The sequence below is a fragment of the Monodelphis domestica genome, chromosome 6 (assembly GCF_027887165.1).
Source record: "Monodelphis domestica isolate mMonDom1 chromosome 6, mMonDom1.pri, whole genome shotgun sequence".
Taxonomy (NCBI): domain Eukaryota; kingdom Metazoa; phylum Chordata; class Mammalia; order Didelphimorphia; family Didelphidae; genus Monodelphis; species Monodelphis domestica.
In genome coordinates this window covers 282609228-282634138 of record NC_077232.1, presented here as the reverse complement: position 1 = coordinate 282634138, position 24911 = coordinate 282609228, and the positions used below count along the sequence as shown (strand labels likewise).

At 36.3% G+C, this 24911-nt stretch overlaps 1 protein-coding gene across 6 annotated transcripts in view; it reads right to left on the bottom strand.

Moving 5' to 3' along the window:
- Positions 1-24911, bottom strand: part of PDLIM5 (PDZ and LIM domain 5) — a 205450-nt gene that overhangs the window by 58480 nt on the left and 122059 nt on the right. For 2 of the 6 annotated variants that reach the window (XM_001365378.3, XM_001365306.3), the window contains exons 6-7: positions 16903-17075; positions 16123-16159 (exon numbers count right to left, since the gene is read on the bottom strand). In XM_001365378.3, the coding sequence (XP_001365415.2) occupies positions 16123-16159; positions 16903-17075 (210 nt within the window). Of the gene's footprint in view, positions 1-14266; positions 15578-16122; positions 16160-16902; positions 17076-17185; positions 17204-20175; positions 20191-23528; positions 23546-24911 lie in introns of those variants that run through there. The other 4 variants (XM_007495721.2, XM_007495722.2, XM_007495723.2 and 1 more) reach the window with 4 other exon arrangements.

Here is a 24911-nt window from a genome sequence, read left to right as displayed (position 1 = left end):
TATTCAGTACTAAATTATCTAAGAAGAAGGAGAAATACTGTTGTTTTCTCTGAACTAATTTTGGAGGGAGAAAGAGAAGCAAGGAGCAGTAGTAGTCCTTGGAGAGAACACTTAAAAGGGATTATAAGATGGAACTGCTAAACCAATCAATCAATTATTTATTAAGTACCTACTATGAGTCAGACCCTATGCTGCAGATATAAATATATTGTATGTTCAGAAGGAGAAATGGGGTGTTGCAAGCCATATTTAAAAAATAATTTTTGGACTTCTTTTCTAGTTCAAAGAGCTTTTTGCTAAAGGGAACAGGAAATTGATCTGTGTTGTTTTGGGTGGGTTGGCAGGAAAAGATAGTTTTATATTGCCATATTACTTGAAATTATGTCCTATGGGGGAAAGAAAAAAATCTGTGCATAAAATATATGATAAGAATCTAATAGTTATACAATATTAAGGAACAGATATAAATGAGTGAGAACCATTCCCCAATTGGACAAAGTTTCAAGGATAGTTTAAAAATGCAAATTATCAATAGGCATTATTTCATAATAATGATAACCCAATGTTAACTAAAACTGAGTTTACACATCACAGTCCTCATAGTGCCAATGATGGAAAAAAAAGATGGAAATAGTCAATATATGGAGGGGCTGTGGGATAATAGACAGATAAATAAATACACTGTTAGATGAGCCATGAATTGGTACAAGCTTTCTGGAAAACAATTTGAAATTAATCTAGGAAAGTCAATAAATGTCCCTTTAATGCAGAAATTCCCTAAAAGGAATGGACCCAAAGGAGTTCAAAGGTAGAGGAAAATATCCTATATACCAAAAGATTTATAACAACACTTCATGGAGGTAGCAAAAAGCTGGAAACAAGATAAGTTCCCATGAATAGAGAATTCAGAAATTCACTGAAACACGTGAAGATGTATATATGAACTGATAGAAAGCAAAGGAAGCACAATCTAGAAAACAATACACACAAGGACAACACAAATGTTCAAGAAAACAGGGCTAAAACGAAGCCAAACTTTAGTTATTTGGAATGACTAAGCTTGGTTCTAGAAAGCTGATTATGAAATATACCCCTGTCCAGGGATTAAGGAATTGCAGATGTAGAATGTGCTTTATGCCATCAGACATGGTGATTTTGTAGGTGGGTTTTGCTTAAACGTTTTTTGTTGTTAAAAGGGAAGATTCAATAGTGTTATAGTTTAGAGAATCAAAAGTGGCATAAAAACAAAAGGCTACAATAACATCTTTCTTAGAGATGTTATGAGGCAGCTAGGTGGCTCAGTGGATACAATTGGGAGTGGAATAAGGAAGACATATTTCTGAATTCAAATCTGGTTATAGACACCTATTAGCTGTGTGACCCTGAGCAAGTGACTTCACCCTATTTACCTGTTTCCTCAAAGTCAGACGAACTGAAGAAGGAAATGGCAAACCAATCCAGTATCTTTGCCAAGAAATCTCCAAATAGGGTCATGAAGAATTGGACATGATTGAACAATGACTGAACAAGAACAAAGATAAGGACAGCACAATGAACACTAATAAATAAAACAAAGACAGAACACTAAATTATGAGTTCGGGATTGGAGCTCAAATCCCAATTATGTCATTATCTTGGGTAAATCATACTTTCTGGTTTTTGGTTTCCTTATTTGTAAGATGAAAGTATTATAGTCCTAAGGTCCCTTCTGAACCTAAATCCTAAACTGAGATAGAATAAGTATAAATTGTCTTCTGGAAAATTATTAGAATTTATTTAAACAAATTTTCATATATTTTAGTAGAATGGCTAGATAACATGTACTCTATTGAATGAAATAGAACAATTTTTCAGAAGAGATATTGTCAATTCATTGAAGACGCAGCCCAGTACTGGATATATAGGACACAATTATTTTATAAAAATTAGTAATTAGAGAAATAAAGAAAAGTAAATATTAATGGGAAAAAGTTATCTGGTCCTATATGATGAGAAATGAAAATTGTAACAATCTGGATGACTAAGATAGAGCTTATATATCTTATAGAATATGATATCAATTTAATGATCTATTGTAAAATTTCACTAGTAATTACTCTTAAAACATACATACATAATTTTCTTTCTATCATGATGAACAATATGGAAATATATATTGCATGAAAACACTGGTATATCCTATATCAGACCATTTACCACCTTGGGGAGGAGATGGAGGAAGAAAAATCTGAATCCTAAAATATCAGAAAACAATCTTCAGAAATTGTTTCTACATGTAATTGAGAAAATAAATCATTTAAAAAAACAAAAATACACACACACAAACACACATATACCTCTGAAGTTATCTAAATAATAATAAACTTGACATTCTTAAGTCATTTCCTTAACTAAAATTTGGGGGACATTTCCTATGTTACAATGACTTCTTGGTGAGAAATTTCCCTCTACCAATGCAAATTGGTATCAGTTTTTCAACTAAGCAAGTGATCCTTTTATCACTGAACAGAATATGTCCAGATAACAAATTGTTATGTCTCAGTGACTGGATAAAGACTCTGCTTCCAAAAAAAGTTAAGAGATTTGGAATGATAAAACAGTAGCTTACTAAAACTCCACGTCCAAATACAGCAAGTGCACTTTTAGTGTTCTGTACTGGTGAGTGAGAGTAGGAGTGGGTAACAGAAGGATAGGAGAGAAGGTAAGAAACAAATGATGTTAAACATGATTACATTGAGTATCAATTTGCTTGTGAAGTATTCAGGGGAGTAGGCTTTTGTTGAATATTTCTCTAAATATTGTACGCATTGGTGGCCAGTGGTCAGCAGATGGCGATCTTTACTCCATTATCTTGATGTTTACCAAAATGGTGGTAATCTCCCAGCAAATGAGGGATGAAACACCACACTTGATATTGGATGATAATGCTAATTGAAGAATGTGTTTTGGAAAACAACCAAAAATACACACGCCCTTTTAAAAAATTTTAGGGCTGCAGCCTTATCTTCATAACGAGAAAAATGAAAACGAAAACAAGCTTCATCTAAGGACAGACCAAGGCATCTGAGGTCTGCCAAATGTCTAAGCCGCAGAATTTAACTGCCCACTGAAATCTTCTACCAAAACATGCAAAGGAAACTTTTGGGTTCTATTAGGTTAATGGCTACCTCGTGAAAGTAAATGAAAGCATACTAGACGATGCCTCACCTCTCTTTGTGTATGAATTACAGGAATGTCTGGTGAATACAGTACAAGGAATAGATGATTTCACTTTGGAGGGAAATGTATGGAGGAAGATCTTGTGAGTTTGTGAAACAAACGTAAATACAAGGATAGGTAGATAAGCAAATCATGTTGTTGTTTTTCCACTAATCTTTTTCATGTGACCCACGTAGACAACTACAAATTTTTTAGAGACAAAAATGCAGTATAATTGGAAACAGAGTAAAGGAAACCGTGATTGGTTAGGAGATAGAGGATCTAAATCCTGGTACCAGTTCTACTATGTGGTACTTGTGTAACATTAGGCAAGTAACAGAATCACAGAACTGTAGTGGCAAAGGGACCCTGGTCATCTAGTCCAACCTACTCTCTCCAAGTTATCTCTTTGATGACATGCCCTACAAGTTGCTTAAAGATGCCTAGTAAAGGGGAACCCACCACCTCTCAAGGCAGTCTATTTTGCATTGCAATAGCTCTAATAGTTTGGAAGTTTTCTCTAACATAAAGTCCAAATTTGTTTCTTTGTAGCCCCTTCTCATTTGCTATTGATTCTATTCTTTGGAACCACAGTGAAACTAGGTTGTGGATAAAGTATTGGATTTGGAGTCAGGAAGACCTGAGTTCAAATCTTGCTTCAAACACTATTGCAGTAATCATGGGCAAATCATTTAACGCTATTAAAAAGGAGTTAACAAGGGCAATGGTGTATTTGTAATTCCTGGCCTTTTCATCTTTAAAAGTTTAATGAGTCTATGGGGACATGATACATTGACCTAGTCTCTTAGTCACTGATCACATCAAAATTCTATCAATTTCTTTTAAGAGTTTGAGGTCCTTTATGATTCCTATATCTGATGAGTTTACGACTGATTGTTTGGGTGCCGAAACATGTTCAGATCAGAAATAGTTCTGAGAATCCTCAGACATCTACAGAACTGTGTTTTATGTCTCCATCAGAATTTGAGTTTTATTTAATGGATCCTGTAAATTTGTGCTATTTAAATGAAAAACAAATACCTTTCTATAAGTAATTAGGAATCTTTATGAGCCAAATATAAACTGGGTTCACTCTGGCAAAAATATACTTGAATTTCATGGAAGTAAAAACCAATATGAATGTTTCTAAATGAATGGTAATTATGTCTGATTATTTACCTAAATAGTACAGAAATACAGAATGGCAGGTTTGAATAGATATACATTATGTAACCATTTTATGTTTTTGTTGCTTAAATGAAAACTTTGTATTTGAGGGTCAATACTCTATTGGATAGGCTATCCTTGATCTGGATCTGCCATTATTTTAATTACCTAATACTCTCTGTTTTCTGCTATTTGGGGAGACTTATCCATGCTTCATCCTTATACAGAAGAATTGTCCCCAGCATCAACCTGCTCATTTCTGACCTGGGAAAAGCAACCAGACATAGGTTGGCAAGAACTTGCCCTCTACATATAAAGTCTCTGGGCCATCAATGAGCTGATGAAGGACTCAGTGTCCCACCATTCACTTGTGGAAGTGATGAAAACTCTATGGGCCCTGAGTGTCCCAAATCTGAGAGCAACCTTTTGCAAGACCACTGCCAAGCCTTCCTCCTTCTGTTGCCATGATGTCTTAAGACAAGCCTACCTAAGAGTTGCTGACATCCCCCGGGACCCAGTCGTATTTTGACCCTTTCAGTGGCTAAAGCCTGGTGATATCCTTTTCATTCTGAACCTCTCTGAAACCCATCCCACTCAGGTGCTTTTTGCAAATGCCTTTAAAGTAGGAGTTCTGAACCTGAGGTCCATGGCTAAATTTAAAGGGGTCTATGATCTTGGATGTGGAAAGAAGGTCTATCTTTATTTTCACCTATCTCTAATTGAAATTTAACATTTCCTACAGTTATGAATGTGATCAACAAACATTATTCTAAGAAAATGTAAATGGGTTTCAAAAGACTGTCAGTAGGGTCCATCACACATGCACATGCATGCACACACAGAGTCAAGAACCCCAAATTTAAAGTTTTCCCTATGTGAGTAAAAACAAATCATAAATGAAGCTATGGTTTTATGCTTTACTAATCTGTTTGCCTAATTTATGAAAGACTCTCTTAAGACTCTAAACTGCTGTTATCAAATGTTCTATGTTGACGTGTCTGCATATGTGCCAAGGCTGCCTATTTTAGAACAAGCAGGGAAGAACCCTGTTCCATGTGTACATGATATATTGGATAAATATAGGATAAGATATCTCTTCTTACTGGCATATATGTACAACAGAAATTCACAATTAATCTATAAGAACGAAAAGTCTAAAAGTGCTTCTGGATAATCTATGACTTAAGCACAAGCTGTATACTTAAAATACTAGTAAGTGTCCTTTTTGGGGAAGGAGAGGGAGTGCAGAGTTGTGATTGCGTCACTGTAGGAAACCGATAATGAGCCAATTCCCAATACTAATGCCTGTCAGAAACTGCTCAACAATTTAGAATCATAGAGAGTTGCCTGGGGGCACTGAGGAAAGCCACTTGCCTGAGGTCAGAAGTTGTCTCAGGTGAGACAGTAGCTGAGCAATTACTTGGGCCCAAATTCAAATAGAGAAGTAGGCTACATTTTCCTTGGGAAATTGTGTGCATGTAATGACCACATAATTTCTCTTAAAGAATCCATATTTCTAATCGATATTTTCTCAGTGGTTATATGACCATAGAATACTGTAGTCTAAAAAGAATTTAAATTGTGAGACAATAATAGGGCAATGGAGAGGGAGACATGTAAATACCAATAAAGAGCTGCATAGGAGAAGTGATGTAAAAGATATTTTCAGAGACATGCAAAACCAGAAAAAGAAGCAAGAACATGGGATAAACTAAAGGTCAACCCATAGGCTCAAATTGCTTTCCATCAAACAGCAAAGTCAGCTAAAGGAAATCCTCCACAATGGTGGTAAAATTCAAACAGAGAATTTATGGGAAGACGATGACAAGAATTGCACAAATCAAAGTGGTGATGAGGGATTGCAATCTGTACTGTTGGAGGAAGTATCCATGTTTAATGTATTTGATTACAAAACTCCAAAATGTCTTTGGCTGAAAATTTAATTATTTGTAAACACCTTACTGAGAAATTAGATGACTGAAGAAATATTTTCCCATACCCAATATGTATTTAATATGTATGTTTCCAAGCTGCTAAGGCCTTTAAAAAAAAATCACAGAATCAGAATTGGGAGAGATCTTAAGAGATCAGTTAATAAAAGTATATTGCTTTCAATAAAAAATAACTTGTAAATTAAGAAATCATAGAAAGAACCTCAATATTAATTTTTAAGTAATAGAATAAATTGACTTTTATCATATTTCAAGTGCCTGGAGTATAAGAACCCTATCTATTATCTATATTATATTCCTCATGGCACAACACATTATATGTAGCTCAAGATTCTTTATTGAATACTATGTACATGATCAAGATGTGTTTATGAAAGAATATATATGGGCTCAATATGTGTACTAAATAATACTGACATGGCACAAGTTTAATATTGACCTTAAGACAAATGATGAAGAGAGTAATGTAAATAGTAAAAGAAGTAATGCAAAAAAAGATTCATTTCTTTCATCAGAATTACCATATAGTCTATACCAATGATGGCAAACCTTTTAGAAATGGAGTGCCAGGCCCAGCCCCCATCCTACCCACAAGACCACATGCCATGTCCCTCCCCCCTTGTAGTGCAGGGTGTGCCTTACCCTTACCCCCCACACAGGGGAGGGAGGAAGACCTCCCATTGGGCTGCTGGGCAGAGGGGTGGGTGAAGTGAGGAATGTCCTTAGCAAGTATAGAGATGAGAAGAGGAGTGGCTCCAGTGCTCTGCTTCCCTCCAGCTCTGTTGCCTATGAGCCACCCACCTCACCCCCATGCGCTCCCATTGGCTGTTGATGTGAAAAAATGTCATCCGGTCTAGTGGAGAAGGGCAGCCATGTGCCCTCAAGAGAATGCTCTGTGTACCATCTTTGGCACTCATTCCATAGGTTCGCCATCATTGGTCTATACCAAATAGTCTTTTTTTCAGATGCTTCGCAAAAATGACAGGCTAATGCTATGAAAAGTTACATATTACAAAACACTCTCCACACAACTAAAACTAGACTTGAGCAATTGGAAAAACATTAATTGCTCATGGGTAGGATGAGCCAATATAATAAAAATGAACATCCTACCCAAACTTATTTATCTATTTAGTGCCATACCCATTGAACTTCCAAAAAATGTCTTTACTGATTTAGAAAAAACCATAACAAAGTTCATTTGGAAGAACAAAGGATCAAGGATATCCAGGGAAATAATGAAAAAAAAATACAAAGGAAGGGGGCCTTGCAGTCCCAGATCTCAAACTATATTACAAAGCAGCAGTCATCAAAACAATTTGGTACTGGCCAAGAGACAGAAAGGAGGATCAGTGGAATAGACTTGGGGCAAGTGACCTCAGCAAGACAGTATATGATAAACCCAAAGATCCCAGCTTTTGGGACAAAAATCCACTATTCAATAAAAACTGCTGGGAAAATTGGAAGACACTGTGGGAGAGACTAGGAATAGATCAACGCCTCACACTATACACCAAGATAAATTCAAAATGGGTGAATGACTTGAACATAAAGAAGGAAACTATAAGTAAATTAGGTAAACACAGAATAGTATACATGTCAGACCGTTGGTAAGGGAAAGACTTTAAAACCAAGCAAGACTTAGAAAGAGTCACAGAATGTAAAATAAATAATTTTGACTACATCAAAATAAAAAACTTTTGTGCAAACAAAACCAATGCAACTAAAATCAGAAGGGAAGCAGCAAATTGGGAAACAATCTTCATAAAAACCTCTGACAAAGTTTAATTACTCAAATTTATAAAGAGCTAAATCAACTGTACAAAAAATCAAGCCATTCTCCAATTGATAAATGGGCAAGGGACATGGATAGGCAGTTCTCAGATAAAGAAATCAAAACTATTAATAAGCACATGAAGAAGTGTTCTAAATCTCTTATAATCAGAGAGATGCAAATAAAAACAACTCTGAGGTATCACCTCACACCTAGCAGATTGGCTAACACAACAGCAAAGGAAAGCAATGAATGCTGGAGGGGATGTGGCAAAGTAGGGACATTAATTCATTGCTGGTGGAGTTGTGAACTGATCCAACCATTCTGGAGGGCAATTTGGAACTATGCCCAAAGGGCGACAAAAGAATATCTACCCTTTGATCCAGCCATAGCACTGCTGGGTCTGTACCCCAAAGAGATAATGGACAAAAAGACTTGTACAAAAATATTGATAGCTGCGCTCTTTGTGGTGGCAAAAAACTGGAAAACGAGGGGATGCCCATCAATTGGGGAATGGCTGAGCAAATTGTGGTATATGTTGGTGATGGAATACTATTGTGCTCAAAGGAATAATAAAGTGGAGGAGTTCCATGGAGACTGGAACAACCTCCAGGAAGTGATGCAGAGCGAGAGGAGCAGAACCAGGAGAACATTGCACACAGAGACTAATACACTGTGATATAATCGAACATAATGGACTTCTCCATTAGTGGCAGTGTAATGTCCCTGAACAATTTGCAGGGATCTAGGAGAAAAAAACACTATTCATAAGCAAAGGATAAACTATGGGAGTAGAAACACCGAGGAAAAGCAACTGCCTGAATACAGCGGTTGAGGGGACATGACAGAGGAGAGACTCTAAATGAACACTCTAATGCAAATACTATCAACATAGCAATGGGTTCAAATCAAGAAAACATGTAATGCCCAGTGGATTTACGCGTCGGCCATGGTGGGTGGGGGGGGAGGAAAAGAAAATGATCTATGTCTTTAATGAATAATTGGAAATGATCAAATAAAATTAAAAAAAGTTTTGCTAGCAGTAAAGAAAATATACATCCAATTTACATTCTTAAAATTAGGTGAATAGTATCTATTCAGAGAGCACCCTGGCAAATAAGATCCTCTTTTACATGGCCCAGAAAGAGCTTCTGAAGAAGGTGCTCTATTTTACCTAAAGTAGTGAATGAGACAGGTTTTTGATTTACAATGAAAATAGCTCATGCCACTGAAATAAAATTTCTGGAAGGGTCAGTTAGTGGATCACATTTTGTACCACAGAAACATTGTAAAATAGTATTTTAAAAACAAATACCATAACAATTGTTTGGCAAGTATTATGGAATGAAAGGGGCATGAAGGCATTTTTTCATATGGCAGCCCTTCCCTGAAAGTTCACATTTAATGTCTTATATTTCACCTTCCTAACCTGAGGCACTGTCCTAACATTTATGTTTAATTAATTAGGCTTTGACACATTCATATTATAATTTCTTAAACAGTGTTTTTGCTGAATTAGAAAGGGCAAGAATATGGAAGGTGACATCTCTCTGGCTGCTGTTAAAATCTACATGAAATTGCCCCATTTCCTTTTTTCATCAATCACCTCCGTTCCTGTGTTACAGCTCCACATCTATGCTTCCCCTTTGGGTGATGTCCTTTTTTTTCAGAATATTTCTTACTGGTAAGTGGAACCAAGATAAGATGAACAAGAGGACATGATTCCAGAGACATTGCTCTCCAGAACCCAAGTCCAAATTAATTTTAGAATTCAGGGATCAACTCTCCATTCTCCACCATGAACACTTAAAACCAAGACAAAAAAAGTTATTTCAACTACTTTACCAGTAAAATAAGGATTGGTCTATGAAATTTCAAGGTTTCTTCCATTTAAAAAGTGTTAAGACTTGGAAAAATGTATTCCTATGTTAAATTGTACATACTGGATGGAGAGCTGGGCTTGAAGCTGAGACCCCTGGGTTGAAAGGCTCTCTCTGCCACAAATCAGCTGTGTGAGCATGGGGAAGTTACTTAACCTCTTATTTACACAAGCAACTTTCTGACTCTAAGATTAATAATACACATAAGTTATTGTCATTTGTGGAAGCAGCTTCCACAGTGGGAATTTTCTATACCAAACAAATCACAGATTAGCCCCCAAACACTTTTTATTCTGTCACTCTTTATGATTATTAGTGATATCTACAATGTATTTGCTGGTATATTTGCTGGAATTTGCTGGTGAATTCCTACTCAGAAACAGAAGCCTTATTCTAATGCCCTTCTTATCTGAAAATATTATTTTACACGACATGATTTATGATGCAATCCTCAGGGAAAGACTGAGGTGAAAAGCAGGGATTATCTGTATTATGTGTATTGAGATGATTTTTATTCAACAATCCCTCATATTATCCAACTTTTCCTTCTGATATTTTGATTTAAATAAGGGTAAGATGATATAGATACAAAGTAAACTTTAAAATGTTTATATTTCCTTGAAAAAATATCTCTTCAAATGTTAAAACTAAGATTCAATTTTTTAAACTTTTACTTTTTATCTGAATCAATCTTGAGTATTAGTTCCAAGGCAGAAGAGCAGTAAGGACTAGGCAATTACAGTTAAATGGCCTGCCCAGGATCAAATAGCTAGGAAGTGTCTGACATCAAATTTCAACCCAGGACTTCCGATCTCCAGACCTAGCTTTCTATCTATCCACAGAGCCATCTAGCTGCCTCCAAAATGTAATCATTTTTCTTTCTTTCTTTTTTTTTGAACCCTTCCCTTCTATCTTAGACTCAATACTGTATATTGATTCCAAAGCAAAAAGAATAGTAAGGGGCTAGGCAATGGGGGTTAAGTGACTTGCCCAGGGTCATACAGTAAGAAAGTGTCTGGGGGGCAGCTGGGTAGCTCAGTGGATTGAGAGCCAGGCCTAGAGACGGGAGGTCCTAGGTTCAAATCTGGCCTCAGACACTTCCCAGCTGTGTGACCCTGGGCAAGTCACTTGACCCCCATTGCCTAGCCCTTACCACTCTTTTGCCTTGGAGCCAATACGCAGTATTGACTCCAAGATGGAAGGTAAGGGTTTTAAAAAAAAAGTGTCTGATGCCAGATTTGAACCCAGGACCTAGGTTTGACTCTCAATCCACTGAGCCACCTTCCTGCACTAAATTCATTTCTAATGGGATACTTACTTCTCTGAGTTCATAAAACATCCCGAAAAACTTGGAATTCATAATAACAATAGAGTCCGTTCAGGATTCAAAACAAAGAGCATGATATGAAATTTGTGAACTCAGTTCATAAAAGTTATTTCCCAAAGATGCTGGGGGTTAGTGCTTGCAATAACATTTTAGCATGCTTGATATGGTTTTTATTTGCTCTCCCATTCTAATGCCCCAGTGACATTTATAACTGAACTGACTTGGCAAAGAATAAGCATTCCAGCCTGAATCAGCCCAGTTGTGTCTCTCAATGACAGTGGCACTGCAAGACATTTCAGAGGTACATGAACTGCATGATAATAGCCCCCTTTCCTCAGCTACCTGATGGAAACCTTTATGAGTTTTCCTAAACCTTTCCTAAATCTTTCAAAGCTTTTGACTGATGGAACTTCTGTAGATAGAGCTGAATATTCTCCATGTCCTACTTCCTCTTATTTTAACTTTTGAAGTGTGTATTTCAAATGTTCTAATAATGTGAGATTTAGTGAGCAAGCTCATATTTCTCCTACCCATAACTCCTATTAACTTACGATTTAGAGCTGAATTCAGAGATCAATTAGTCCAAATTTATAGCCTTTATTGCCCGTGGCCAGTTCTATGACTATTAGCTCATGGAATATCATAGTCTCCAAAGAATTTAAGTTATGGAAATGAAGTCAACAGAAGTGAGGGTGGAAGTGGGAAGAGAAAGGAAATAAGCATTTATAGATATGCTAAGTACTTTTTTTAACCCTTACCTTCCATCTTAGAATCAATTCTAAATATTGGTTCCAAGGTTGAAAAGCAGTAATGGGTAGGCAATTGGACTGCAGAAGCTCTCATTATCACTCCATGCAGATGACTCAGATCTAGAGATCTAGACCTAATCTCCCTCCTGAGTGCCAGGGCCACACACCACTAGCAGGATGGTCTACAGGACTCTTAAGCTCAATATGGTAATAACATACTCACCGTCCCCAATAAGCCCACTTCTCCCCTCCCCAAATTTGCTTTTCCTCTCCCAAAAGGCACCACCCACGTTCTGAATGACTTAGGTCTGAAGCACTGATTCTTCCCCTCTCTCACAACCCCCATATCTAATTGTTTGCGAAGTCTTGTCAACTAGCCTCTCACATATCTCCTGTCTACTCATAATGAGGTCCATTTGAGTTCAGAGTCTTTGGTCTAGATTAGAACAAAAGCCTTCTTATTCAGTTTCAAGCCCTCAGCTTCTCCTTTCTCCAATTCATCCTCCATTCAGATGCCAAAATCATCTTTCTAAAGAACAAGTCTGACCCTTGATCAAGAAATTTCACTGGCTCCCTCCTGCCTGGAAGAAATCATAAAACTCCTCAACATGGCATTCAATGCCTTTTATGACCTCTCTCCAGCCTCCCTGACAAGGCTTATTTATTTTTGCTCCCCTTCATGGACTTGATGTTCCAGGGGAATTGGCTCACTTGTCATTTCCAGTATATGGCACTTTATCTCTAGCCTCTGTGCTTTTGCCCAAGTGATTTCAATGGCATGAAGTGCTCTTGTTTCTTCTTCCTCTTAGAGGATTCCTTCAAGTTTCATTTTCTGTACAACCTGCTACATTGAGGTGAAAAGCAGGGCGTATAAAAATTAAGATGATTTTTATTCAACAGTTTCCAAAATTTCCCAGTTTTCCCTTTTGGTATTTTTATTTATACCAGGGCAAGCCTTTTCTGATGCCCCCTATTGTAATTGCTCATTTTCTTCTCAAATAAATATGTATATATTTAGCTATTTACTTACTAATTCTCCCCATCTCCCAGAAGAATGTAAGGTTCCTGAGGGTGTAGACACTTGTATTTTGTCTTTATGTATTATACTCTATGCCTGGCAAGGTGTCTTAAACATAAAATTAAGACAAATGCATACAAATTTGAACTAGATATGAGTTTAACATCTCTAAGATTTTAAATAACAAGCATTGGGGAAAAATATTCCTGTAAACATTTGTTTACTACAACAAGAAGAATGGTCACATCTATCTCCTTTAAAAGTTATAGGGTAGCACAAATGAGAAACAGCATTTAGCACTAGCAGTAGGCTATGTGTCAGTTAGATTCAAGTCTTGCCTCTGACACATACAGAGCATCCAAGGCAACATACGAGACTACCTACAAGTAGCAAGCAAGTTCATCTGTTTTGTACCAAGAAGTATTTTGTATGGTGGCTGCTCTTTGTAACTTGCCAGCAAAGTTTTAATACACAACTTCTGAAAAAAGTAATGAGACTTTTAGGGGGAAAATAATCTTACAATATAAAACATATTCTCTGACCTGTAGGATCATAAGAAATAGAGCTGTCAAGGACCTTGTAAAGCAAGCATTTAGCCCAACATTTTACAAATTTTGCCAAAAACAAACTGTAGACTAAAGCCATTAAGGGAGTTCTCCAGAGTCACACAGGAAGAAAGTAGAAGGGCTGGGATAATAACCAGTACTGGAAAACATCCTAGAGATGTTTCCACAAAACAGGATTCCACTGTATCGAAATAGTCATCACTGCATTATTTGTTTTAGTTTAAAAAAAACCAACACCAGGAACCTAATATATATGCACAGTGATTGGGAAATGACTATATAGAGCATATTAGAAAATTTTTACTTAAAAATGATACAGAAATCTATGAAGAAAACTGGAAAGTCTTATAAAATGATGCAAAGCAAAAAAAGCAGCTTAGACTTTGACTAGTTACATAAAAATAACAGCAACCAAATTTTGTAAAAGTACAGAGAAGGCAGAAAATTGCCTAAGGACACAGGGCAAATAAGCTGTTACTGTTTTATTTATATCATTCCTTTGTCTAAAATGCAGATGGCTCTGATTATATCCTTTATTCAAGATCTGTCTGTTTTATTAAAATGACATCATACTAAGACTGATAAATTCAAAAGCATCAGTAAAAGTCCTCAAAGAAAAAGAACAAGAAGAAATCTAAGTTAAAAGCAACTTTATTTTTGAACACTTTTCAAACTTCAAAAAGCATGTTACTGAATTCAAATCTATTATGATACATTATATTACAAGAAAACAAGTAGTATCACAAGCTAAATAGCATCTATAAATACTCTGAAAATTGCTTCCTATAAATAGCCAATCACAAGTAATAAATATCACTACAAAGATATGATGTTTCTGTTATGTTCAAATCTTTCTTAAACTTGTGACACATTAATATAATATATGATGTACGGTAGTAGAATAATATATAATATATTCATTTTACATGTGTATATATGTATGTGTATACAGAGACACACATGCATACATATACATACACCAATGTACACATATATGATCTTTTCCAGATTTTATTTTAGAGATTTAGAAACTTATTGAAATGCTTGAGCTGGTCTGTGCTACAGACTCACTGAGTAGAATAAAAAAATCCTGTTGGTAGAAAGTTAAATTTTTATTTAAAGAAATTTTTTTTTAAAGGCTGCATTGTCTCATGACAGTAAAGGTTGAGTCCAACAGCATCCTGGGCTATCTCCTTTATGTGGTAATCCATCCATTCTATTTTCCTTGGCCAACTCTAGGGGTCATCCCATTTCCCCCACCAAACCTCCAGTACTACCCTTTAAAAAAAGGTATCAAGAAGCTATGAAATATTTACTCCGCTGAAGTGTGGACAGATGTTGGAAACCTTGTTTCCTATCTGTCCACTCATTTCTACTCATTTATAATTCATTCTGAATATTCTTGCCGAACTTTAAAAATGATTCCTCAGAGTTGTGTCACATGCAAATTGACAAGAATGCTCATTTGTTCATCACCTGCTTTTTTAAACAACCTACAAATAGTCAAGCTCAACAACAAAAGGAACCCTTCTTGGTGGGACACAGCCTTGATGATGAAAATAATAATGATGGATATACAAATGAATGGAAAAACACTGAGCCCTTGAGATCAGTCTTTACAGTGAATGTTTGTTCATTACTGATTAAGCACAAACCACGTTCCTCTCACTCTTTATATATCAATAGAAAGCTGTTAGAAAAGTGTAGAAAAGATAGAGTTGATCTTAATATAGCAAAGTAATTACAGATTTTGCAAAGCATTTGAGAGAGAAAAAAACAGAAAAAGTGAAAGTATTTTGAAGCTGTTGTTGTTGTTGTTGTTGTTCTTTTGGTGGGAAACAACTTTGGTAAATCACTGTACATTAAGAGCACGTGCTGAAACTTCATGGTGCCAGTCACGTAACTTTGTGTATTTGGGACTAAAGATGTGAAGGGGTACCTTTTCCCTGTGGGAAAAAAAGGCAATAGGAAAATCATAAGAAACAGAAAGGGAAGGAGATTCTGATCTTTCAACTCAACAGATATCACATGAAACATGCAGAAAGCGTGCATTGCACAATGGCATAGCATGGTTCTTCCAGTTTCCTTATAGTCCATGCTGATACTATGAACAGCAAACTACTTCAGGAATGAAACATTCATTTGAGATTCAAGCAGGATCTAAGTGGTCAGTGTCCACCTCTGTGCCTAAAATAAAGTGTCCACAAAGTGGCAAAAATCATTCTCAGCCAGCTGTTAAGGAAATCTCACAACTGCACATACCACACAAACTTTAGTTGGGGATTAAGGAAAATGAACCTCAGCAAAAATACCCATAATGTACATGCTAATTAAAACAATCTCAAGAACTATTTCCAGCGTGATATGAAATGCCCATAATGGAGTTTTTGACTTGCAATAAGGCACAGAATAAAGTGTCACATTACTCGTTCCAATTTAGAAAACAAACATCGTACAGAAGGAGAAAGCATTCAATTTTAAATTAACTTACTTTGTCTTCTTTGTATTATCGGTGTCTGATTCTTTTACTGAAATAAAAATAAGCAATATTTCACATTATTTGTTAATTTTTTTAAATGAAACTAACTCTACTTTTTATTAGTAAGCATTCAAGTTTGGCAAAGCCACTTCAAATTCTGTACTATAAAACTGACTCCAAGTAAATGTTTCCAAATGTCACCTTTTATTGCTATTGTAATTCAAACAGATCAAGTGCTAAAAATAATTCAAAAGTAAATTGTTGCAGGAAATATTTCTAATTTTTGTAGCATCACCATGAATCATTCTCTCTTGTAATAACTCATATAGTTTTTTAATATAATAATAATATATTTATATAATAGCTTACATAGCATTTTTTTTAACCACACCTCCTTAGATCAATACTAAGTATTGGTTATAAGGCACTAGAGCAGTAAGGGATAGTCAACTGATTTGCCCAGGGTCACCCTGCTAAGAAGTGTCTAAGGTCAGATTTGAATTTAGGACCTTTTGTCTCCAGACCTGGCTCTCTCTCCACTGAGCCACCCAGCTGCCCCATCTATAGTATTCTAGGGTTTGCAAAGCACTTTTCCTTTACAGAAGAAGAAACTTTGGCTCAAAGAATTAAGTGACTTGCCTAGGGTCACAAATATAGAAAATATCAGAAAAGGAACTGAACTCAAGTCCAGAATTCTATTAACTTCATCACTTGGCTTTCTTTGTAAATAGCTCCTCCCAGCACAGGCTATGCCCTGACTCAGTTTATTCTTTTAAGAAAATGGCAGCTTACGATGTTCAGTGCCAGTGATCTGAGCCAAGATTCGGAAGGAACGGGACTGTGTGGTTCCTGTCCTTGGATGCCAGTCTTCAGTATCCTCAATCAGTCGTTTTTTACTTGCATCACTATGAGTCGGTATGTGGTAAAACTCTGTATTACGTTCCACGATATGCTTTCTTGGTGGTCTATTCAAGAGGAGGAAAAAGAGATGAAAAATCAGGTCTGAAATTTCAAAGATCAAGAAGGTACAAGGGTTTGGTAGCTTAAAATACGTACACAGATTCTAAACAGTTACCGTTTAGGTGGAGTTGTCCTTTTATTTGACATAGTAAAAGCAATAGGAGAGAGATTTCCAACATAAAGAAAAAAGAGAAAAGATGATAAGAAAACAAAGGAAGAGGGAAATAATATACAAGAAATAGATAAGAATATAATAAAAATAAAATCTAAATGAAATAATTTATATTCTTATTTAAATAAATCATACATTCATAATCTATCTTAATAATAATATATCACAATAATAGTGGGGCATAAAAATTATTCATCAATTGGTTCTTACAATAGTAAATCACTGTCTACCCCTGTTCAGTTAGGGGGAATCAGGCCTGTGTGGCATTCATATAAGACAGGGGTTTTCAAACATTTTAGTCTCAGGATTTTTTTACATACTTAATAATTAAGAATGCCAAACAGCATTACATCTTTCAATATTTATCATGTCAGAAATGGAAACTGATAACCTTTTAAATGCTTATTTGTTCATTTAAAAATAATAAATCTCTTAACATTCTCATGAAAACTAATAATTTTTTTTAAGTTAGTAAAAAGAGTGTGATTGTTACATGTTTTTGCAAAATTTTAAATATCTGGCTTTCCAGGACACATTTGGATTCTCATCCCTGTTTCTGTATTCAATCTCTTGCAATGTTGTTTTGATCAAAATAATATAGAAAATATGGCCTCCCAAATAAGAAGGTCTGTAAGGGTTAAGCAATGGGCATTAAGCAATTTCTCCAGGGTCACACAGCTAAGAAGTGCCTGAGGCTAGATTCGAACCTAGAACCTACTGTCTCTAAGCCTGAGCCACCTAGCTGCCCCCTGAATTTTTTTCTTTTGTCAAAACTATTCTTTGATTATAACTTTCAACTATTTAACTCTGAATGCTGCCTAAAATAAGTATTAAAATTCTTTATTGCCCAAGGTCACAATGGTAATAAATGGTGTTTGACCTTTGGAGTCAGAAGACTTGGGTTTAATTCTCTTGGGTTTAATATACAACCTTCACCAAGTCATGTAAACTCTTTGAGAAATGTTGGCGAGAGTAGTGACTATATGTAGATGAGCAGATTACTTTTTCCCCTATTGTGGGCATATATATAGTCAATAGAGAAAAAGAGAACACAGAATACAGTATGCAGGAGAAACTAGATAATATAATAGCATAAGAAACATTGAATCAGGGAAGGTGCTGCAAAATAAAACTGGGGACCAAATTCTTGGTCACCACACTGCAGTGTCAGTAAAGCATTATCTGTATGTTATAGGACTGTTTAATATTTTAATCGACTTTAAATAATTAGTAAATTCAAATTATTGATAATTCCTTTTGAACTGACATAGATTGTCAATTGATTATAAATTGAGAGATATGCAATGAATTAATAGCACTAGATAAACTACATTTCTTCCTTATTATGGGTCAGTCAATTATACAGCTAATGTCATTTGATACTAACATAGCTATTAATGAATACTGGAAACAAATGAATGCTTTGAGATATTAGATGTGGAGGAAATGAAAAGAGGGAGAGAGGCAAAAGGGAGTTGAAAGGGAGATGGAATAGAAGGGGAGAAAGGAAGGGATGAGGAGAAAAAGGAAGGATGGCAGATCAGAGGGTTGGAGAAGAACAGGAGGGAGAGATAAAAGGAAGGAAAAGATGGTGAGGAAGAATTTTTATAGCTGTATTTAGCCTAAATTTCATAAAGCATTTTATAAAATATCTCCTATTATTATGAATGAAATATGACATGAACTACGTGATAACAGAACTTGAAAAGGACAAATGGCTGGCCTCAAAAGAGTGTTTTATGGTCGTCTTGTCCAGAAGTCTCAAGCAAAGAATCTCAGGGATCTATGCTCTGAACTCATCTGTTTCATTCTTTTATTAGAAACCTGGATAAAGGCACAGATAGCATAATATAACATTTAAAGGGGACACAAAGCTGAGGGAGATAACTTATACACTGGAAAACCAGTAATTGGGAAGATCAACAGCCTAGAGTTCCTAGCTGACTAATAGGAAATTCAGTTGGAATAAAGGTAAAAATCTTATACTTGGTTTCAAAAAATCAACTTCACAAGTGCAAAGTAGGGGGAGAAATAATTAGACAATAATTTACTGGAAAAAAATTTAGAAGGTCCTAAAAAACTGTGAGTTCATTATGAATTAGCAGCCCAGAGAACTAATGTGATTTGGGATTTTATTAAGAGAGGCATTTCTCAGGGGCAGCTAGGTAGTTCAGTGGATTAAGAGCCAGACCTAGAGATGGAAGGTACTAGGTTCAAATCTGGCCTCAGACACTTCATAGATGTGTGACCCTGGGCAAATCCCTTCACCATCATTACCTAGTCCTTTCTGCCCTTGTCTTGGAACTGATCCACAGTACTGACTCTAACGTGGAAGGTAAGGGTTTAAAAAAAGGGGAGGAGGAGAGGTATTTCCTGAAATGAGTAGAATAGTCTTGCTATTGACTTTCTATTCTGGCCAAATCACACTGACAGTAGTGGTATGTTCTGTTCTGGAAGCAACAATTTAGGAAGAACATGGATAAGATGTCAAACTTTGAGAAAAAGGTAAACAGGAAGGTGAAAGCCCTAAATAATTCACATAATGACAAATGGACACATCACTAGAATAGAATGAAAGAACACAGACACCTCGCCATGAACTATGAAGAATTAACAAGTTTTCAAAATTAACATGTTCATTCAAAGACAAACAGTTTGGGCCTCCATAAGCCCAAACTGTCTAAATGCTGCTGTCCCTATGTGCATCTCTTTGCTTATTCAGTTTTTCTACAGCAGAAATATTGATTTTATAAATAAACCCACCAATTTGACTCAGATAAACTCTAAGACTAAAATGATATTGTTTTACTCTTCCATCCTTAAACAATCATATAGCCCCAAATCACTGTTTAATCAAGTTTTCTGGTGAACTGAAAGAAGTTGGTAAAAGCTTATGATGCAAAGAGGAACACCACCATTAATCAAGTACTTACACTGTGCCTGGGTTACTGGAGAAAGGATAATACACAAATACACAAAAAAGTGTGAAAGGGAAGAGAAGACAAGGACATTCCCAGGATCATGGAAAGCAAACAAATGTGAATTTAAAAGAGAAAGTAATTAAACTTTGACATTACAAAATATCTAATCTTATTAAAAATATTCCATGCACATCATGCCTCAGAACAATCCCAAACACACACACACACACACATATTAGCAGTCAGGGTGCAAACCACAAAAGATGCATTCCAACTAGGACAATTACTCTAAGTGCCTCAGACAACATGATTTTCTATTTTCTTGTCACAACAAAAACACTCTGCTCAACACAGGCAGAATTCCTCTGCCACTGGGTAGAACTGCATGCAAGGATTGGAGGGGGCTTTTGGAAATGAACTGATCTTTAATCGCTTCTGAATTCATCAACATACACTGAATTCTCCATATGTTTTCAAGTTGAGGTCAGGATATTTGGATCTAGTTTGATATATATATGTTTTGAAAAAAATATTTTTATAAAAAGAAACAGGAGGATTTTTTGTTGAAAGAATTAGAAATGCTGATTTGATTTGGAGAAAAGAATAACTCTACCTTCTACTCTACTGAATTTCAAATTAATCTTCCTAAAACATAGGTTTGATCATATCATCAATTCATCAAATTCCAGTGAATCCCTATTATCTCCAGGATCAAATAGAAACTCCTCTGTTTGGCTTCTAAAACACTTCAAAATCTGACCTCTTCCTACCTTTCTAGCCTTTTTAAAACTTAATTTCCTCCATATAATCTGAAATCCTGTGACCATTGTTTGCTTCCTTGCTCTTCCACTTCATCTTCAATTCCAAGCATTTTCACTGTCTCTTATTCCTGTAACCCTTCTCTTCAACTCTGACTCTCAGTTTCCCTGGCTTCCTTTAAGTCTTAATTGAAGCCCTACCATTTGCAAGAAGCATTTTACAGCCCCCACCTTAATTTCAGGATCTTTCCCCAGAGACAACTCACATTCTGTTCAAATCTCATGTGTTTTGTCTCCATGTTGTCATCAGAGGGTGAATGAATTTCTATATTTTTACTTTTTTTTTTTTTGTAACAACCTCCCACCTCCATCCCCCACCCAGGGCTTAGCTCAGTGTCTGGTACTTAATAAGTGTTTACAGACTGATTTATCTGTCTTTTTTTTTTAACCCTTACCTTACACCTTAGAATGAATACTGAGTATTGGCTCTAAGACAGAAGGTCTGTAAGGGCTGTGCAATGTGCGTTAAGAAACTTGTACAGGGTCACAAAACCAGGAAATATCTGGGGCTAGATTTGAACCCAGCACCTTCCATCTCTAGACTTGGCCCTCAATCCACTGAGCCACATAACTGATTGCAGTGGTGGAAGATACTTTCCTTACCACTCTGAAATTCTATTCTCTTCTAGTCAGAACTAAAAAACTGGGGGGTAGAAAAGGTAGGCGGCGGTATTACCTGCAAAGTGGAACGATAAGGGATATTTTATTTTATTTATTTTGTAAAAACCTTTTTAATTTAATGTAATTAAAATGATTAATTATACATTTTGTAATTTTTCCTTTTTTTTTTAAACCCTTACCTTCTCTGTCTTGGAGTCAGTATTGTATATTGGCTCCAAGGTGGAAGAGTAGTAAGGGCTAGGCAATGGGGGTTAAGTGACTTGCCCAGGGTCACACAGCTGGGAAGTGTCTGAGTCCAGATTTAAACCTAGGACCTCCCATCTCTAGGCCTGACTCTCAATCCACTGAGCCACCCAGCTGTCCCCTTTGTAATTTTTTCTAATTCTTGCTTTGTCTTAAAATCTTTCCTTTCCCAATGATCTGACATGTATACTATTCTATGTTCACCTAATTTACTTAAGAGTTTCCTTTCTTATATTCAAGTTGTTCACTCATTCTGAGTTTATCTTGGTGTAGGTGTTCATCCAGACCCAATCTCTACCATATTGTCTTCCAATTTCCCCAACAGTTTTTATCAAATAGTGGGTTTTGTTCCCCAAAACTAGGATCTTTGGCCTTATCACAGACTGTCTTGCTGAGGTCATTCACCCCCAGTCTATTCCACTGATCCTCCTTTCTGTCTCTTAGACAGTACCAAATTGTTTTGATGACCACTGCTTTCTAATAGAGTTTGAGATCTGGGACTGCAAGGCCCCCTTCCTTCACATTTTTTTTCACTATTTCGATAAGGGATATTTTAATGCTATATATTTCCATTGTCAAACAGTTCAGCTCTCCATGGCACATCTGAAAAGAAGTCACAAGTGTTATAGTGAAGTATTGGAGCTCTGCATGTAGATGGCAACAGAGAAGGGATAAAATGTTCATACTTTGCTTAGTGCAGAAAGGCTCTAAGAATGAGTCTTAACTTTGCTTCTCATTTGTGGGAATTGGATAATTTTGATAAAATAATCATCCTGAATTCATTTACTATAAATTATTTTGAGTTTCTCAGTGTTCCACACTTTCAGAAATGCACTTGAGCCTCAAGGAAGTCCTACAGTTGAAGCCTGAGTATTCTGAGCACATAAGGTCCCCAGTGAGGAAATGGGGATTTGGCTGAACTTAGGTGCAGAGCATTCACAGCCTGTATGACTTGAGGGCAATCACTTAACCTCTCTGGGGTCATTTCTTTCTCCATAAATGTGGGAGATTGGGCTAGGCGACCTCTAAGGACCTTCCCAGGATTTATTCTATGACATACTGCAAACAGGACACTCCAATCAATAAACACTATAATAGAAGAAGGAGCATTTCTTTGGCATCTGAAGATGTGACACATAGATGTCTAAAACAATTTCTGAGCCAGGCATTCTTCTTAGTTCCCACTGGCACCCAGCTGCAAAGCTCTGTTTCCCTAATGTCAAAATGTTTTTCTGAACCTCCTTCAGCTAGAAGTGATATCATAACATTGGTGAACCTTAGAAAGCCTTGGATTTCAATAACTTCACTTGAGGCTACTGGCTACAGAGTAGTTCCATTTTTATAAACTACTACTTTAGTGCCATGTGTGTATAGCTTCTTTCCTCCTACTAATTACTCCCATTTCTTTGAATGGCCTTCCCAAAACAGTATTACTACTGCTTATTAAAACAATGCACACAGCAAATTCCATATTTTCTAACAAGGGAAAACCCTGCTGAATAACCCAATGAAGCAAGTCACCACGCCATATCCAATGCAAACCAAACTTATTTAAAGCGCTCTCTATCATTATGCTAAGTTAAGGCTATTTTGCAAAATTAAGTTTTGCAAAAGTTAAGCATTCATGCTGGTTACTCTAATCATAAATCACCATAATTCCCTTCCAGCAAGGTGGATACTAACTTTTTCACTTGTGTATTCTGCAAAAAAGAAAAGTATTTGAACATGTTACCATGGCTATAATTATGCTTGAGATGTTTAAAGGCCAGCTCCTTCCAGACACCTCGGAGCTATCTGAAAAAATTTAAGTTTGACCAAGTTGATGTGAACATAGAACCATGAAGTACTTACCTGCTCTAAGCAGTGGGCACATCAAAATGCAGAGGCACTTACAAAGGGGAAAGGGAAGTAATAATCATCCAAAGGACACTAGCCACCCTCCCAGGTGGAAGCTGGACTCTAGGGGGGAAGGTAGGAAAAAAACTACCCATTTCTGATTAAGAAGTCAGAACAATAATCTATATATGCAGTATTCAAGTTTATCATTTCTTAAAGTATATGCCATCACTACTGCCTTTGTATAGTCATTCCATTTGGCATCTGCTGTTCTGCCTGTCTTAACTCCATGGAACAAGATGCCCCCTTACTGAGTACTCCCTGGTGTCCATCCTGCCAGTCCCACTACCTGGGCTTTCCTGCCTCCTTTTGTGTGTTGTCTCTCCCCATTAGACTGTAAGGTCTTTCAGAGAAAAGACTGTCTTTCTTTTAATTAATTGCATCCCCAGTGCTTAGCACCGTGCCTAGCATACAGTGGACTCTAATAAATATTTACTGGATATTGGATTGGATTGCAACAAAATTACTGAGTTTCCCCAAAATTAAATTAATGTGGGGATGATATTTTAATATGATTCAGAAGGGAGGTAAATGGGTACAGTAGGGTTAATACTATTAGACTGTAAAAGTGTGTGGCAATTTCTATGGCACAAATTCTCATCAGTAAAGATATCAAAGTTACAGGGCAGGTAAGTAGTTTGGTGGTCAGAGAGACAGACCTGGAGACAGGAGGTCCTGGGTTTAAATATGACTACAGATACTCCCTAGCTTTGTGACCCTGGGCAAGTCACTTACTCCCAATTGCCTAGCTCTTACTACTCTTCTGTCTTGGAACCAATATTTATCATTGATTCTAAGACAGAAGGCAAGGGTTTTAAAAAATATCTCATCAATGGCACAAGTAAAACCCAGTGGAATTATGCATCAGTTATGGGGGTTAGGGGAGGGAAAGAATAGGAATCATGGAAAAAATATTATAAATTAATTAATTAAATAAAAATTTTCAACTAAAAAAATTTAAAATGATCTCAAAATTACAAATGTCATGAATAACCTTTTCTAAAAGTCTGTTTATTATTTATTCACATATTGGCGTGATAAACTTATCTTCCTACCAACACCAACTATTGATGCCAGTCTTAGGAAATATCATTATTAATAACTTTTTAATGGGAAATTAGGATAACAAGTATTTCTTATATTTTATATCTCCCACAATATCTATCACAG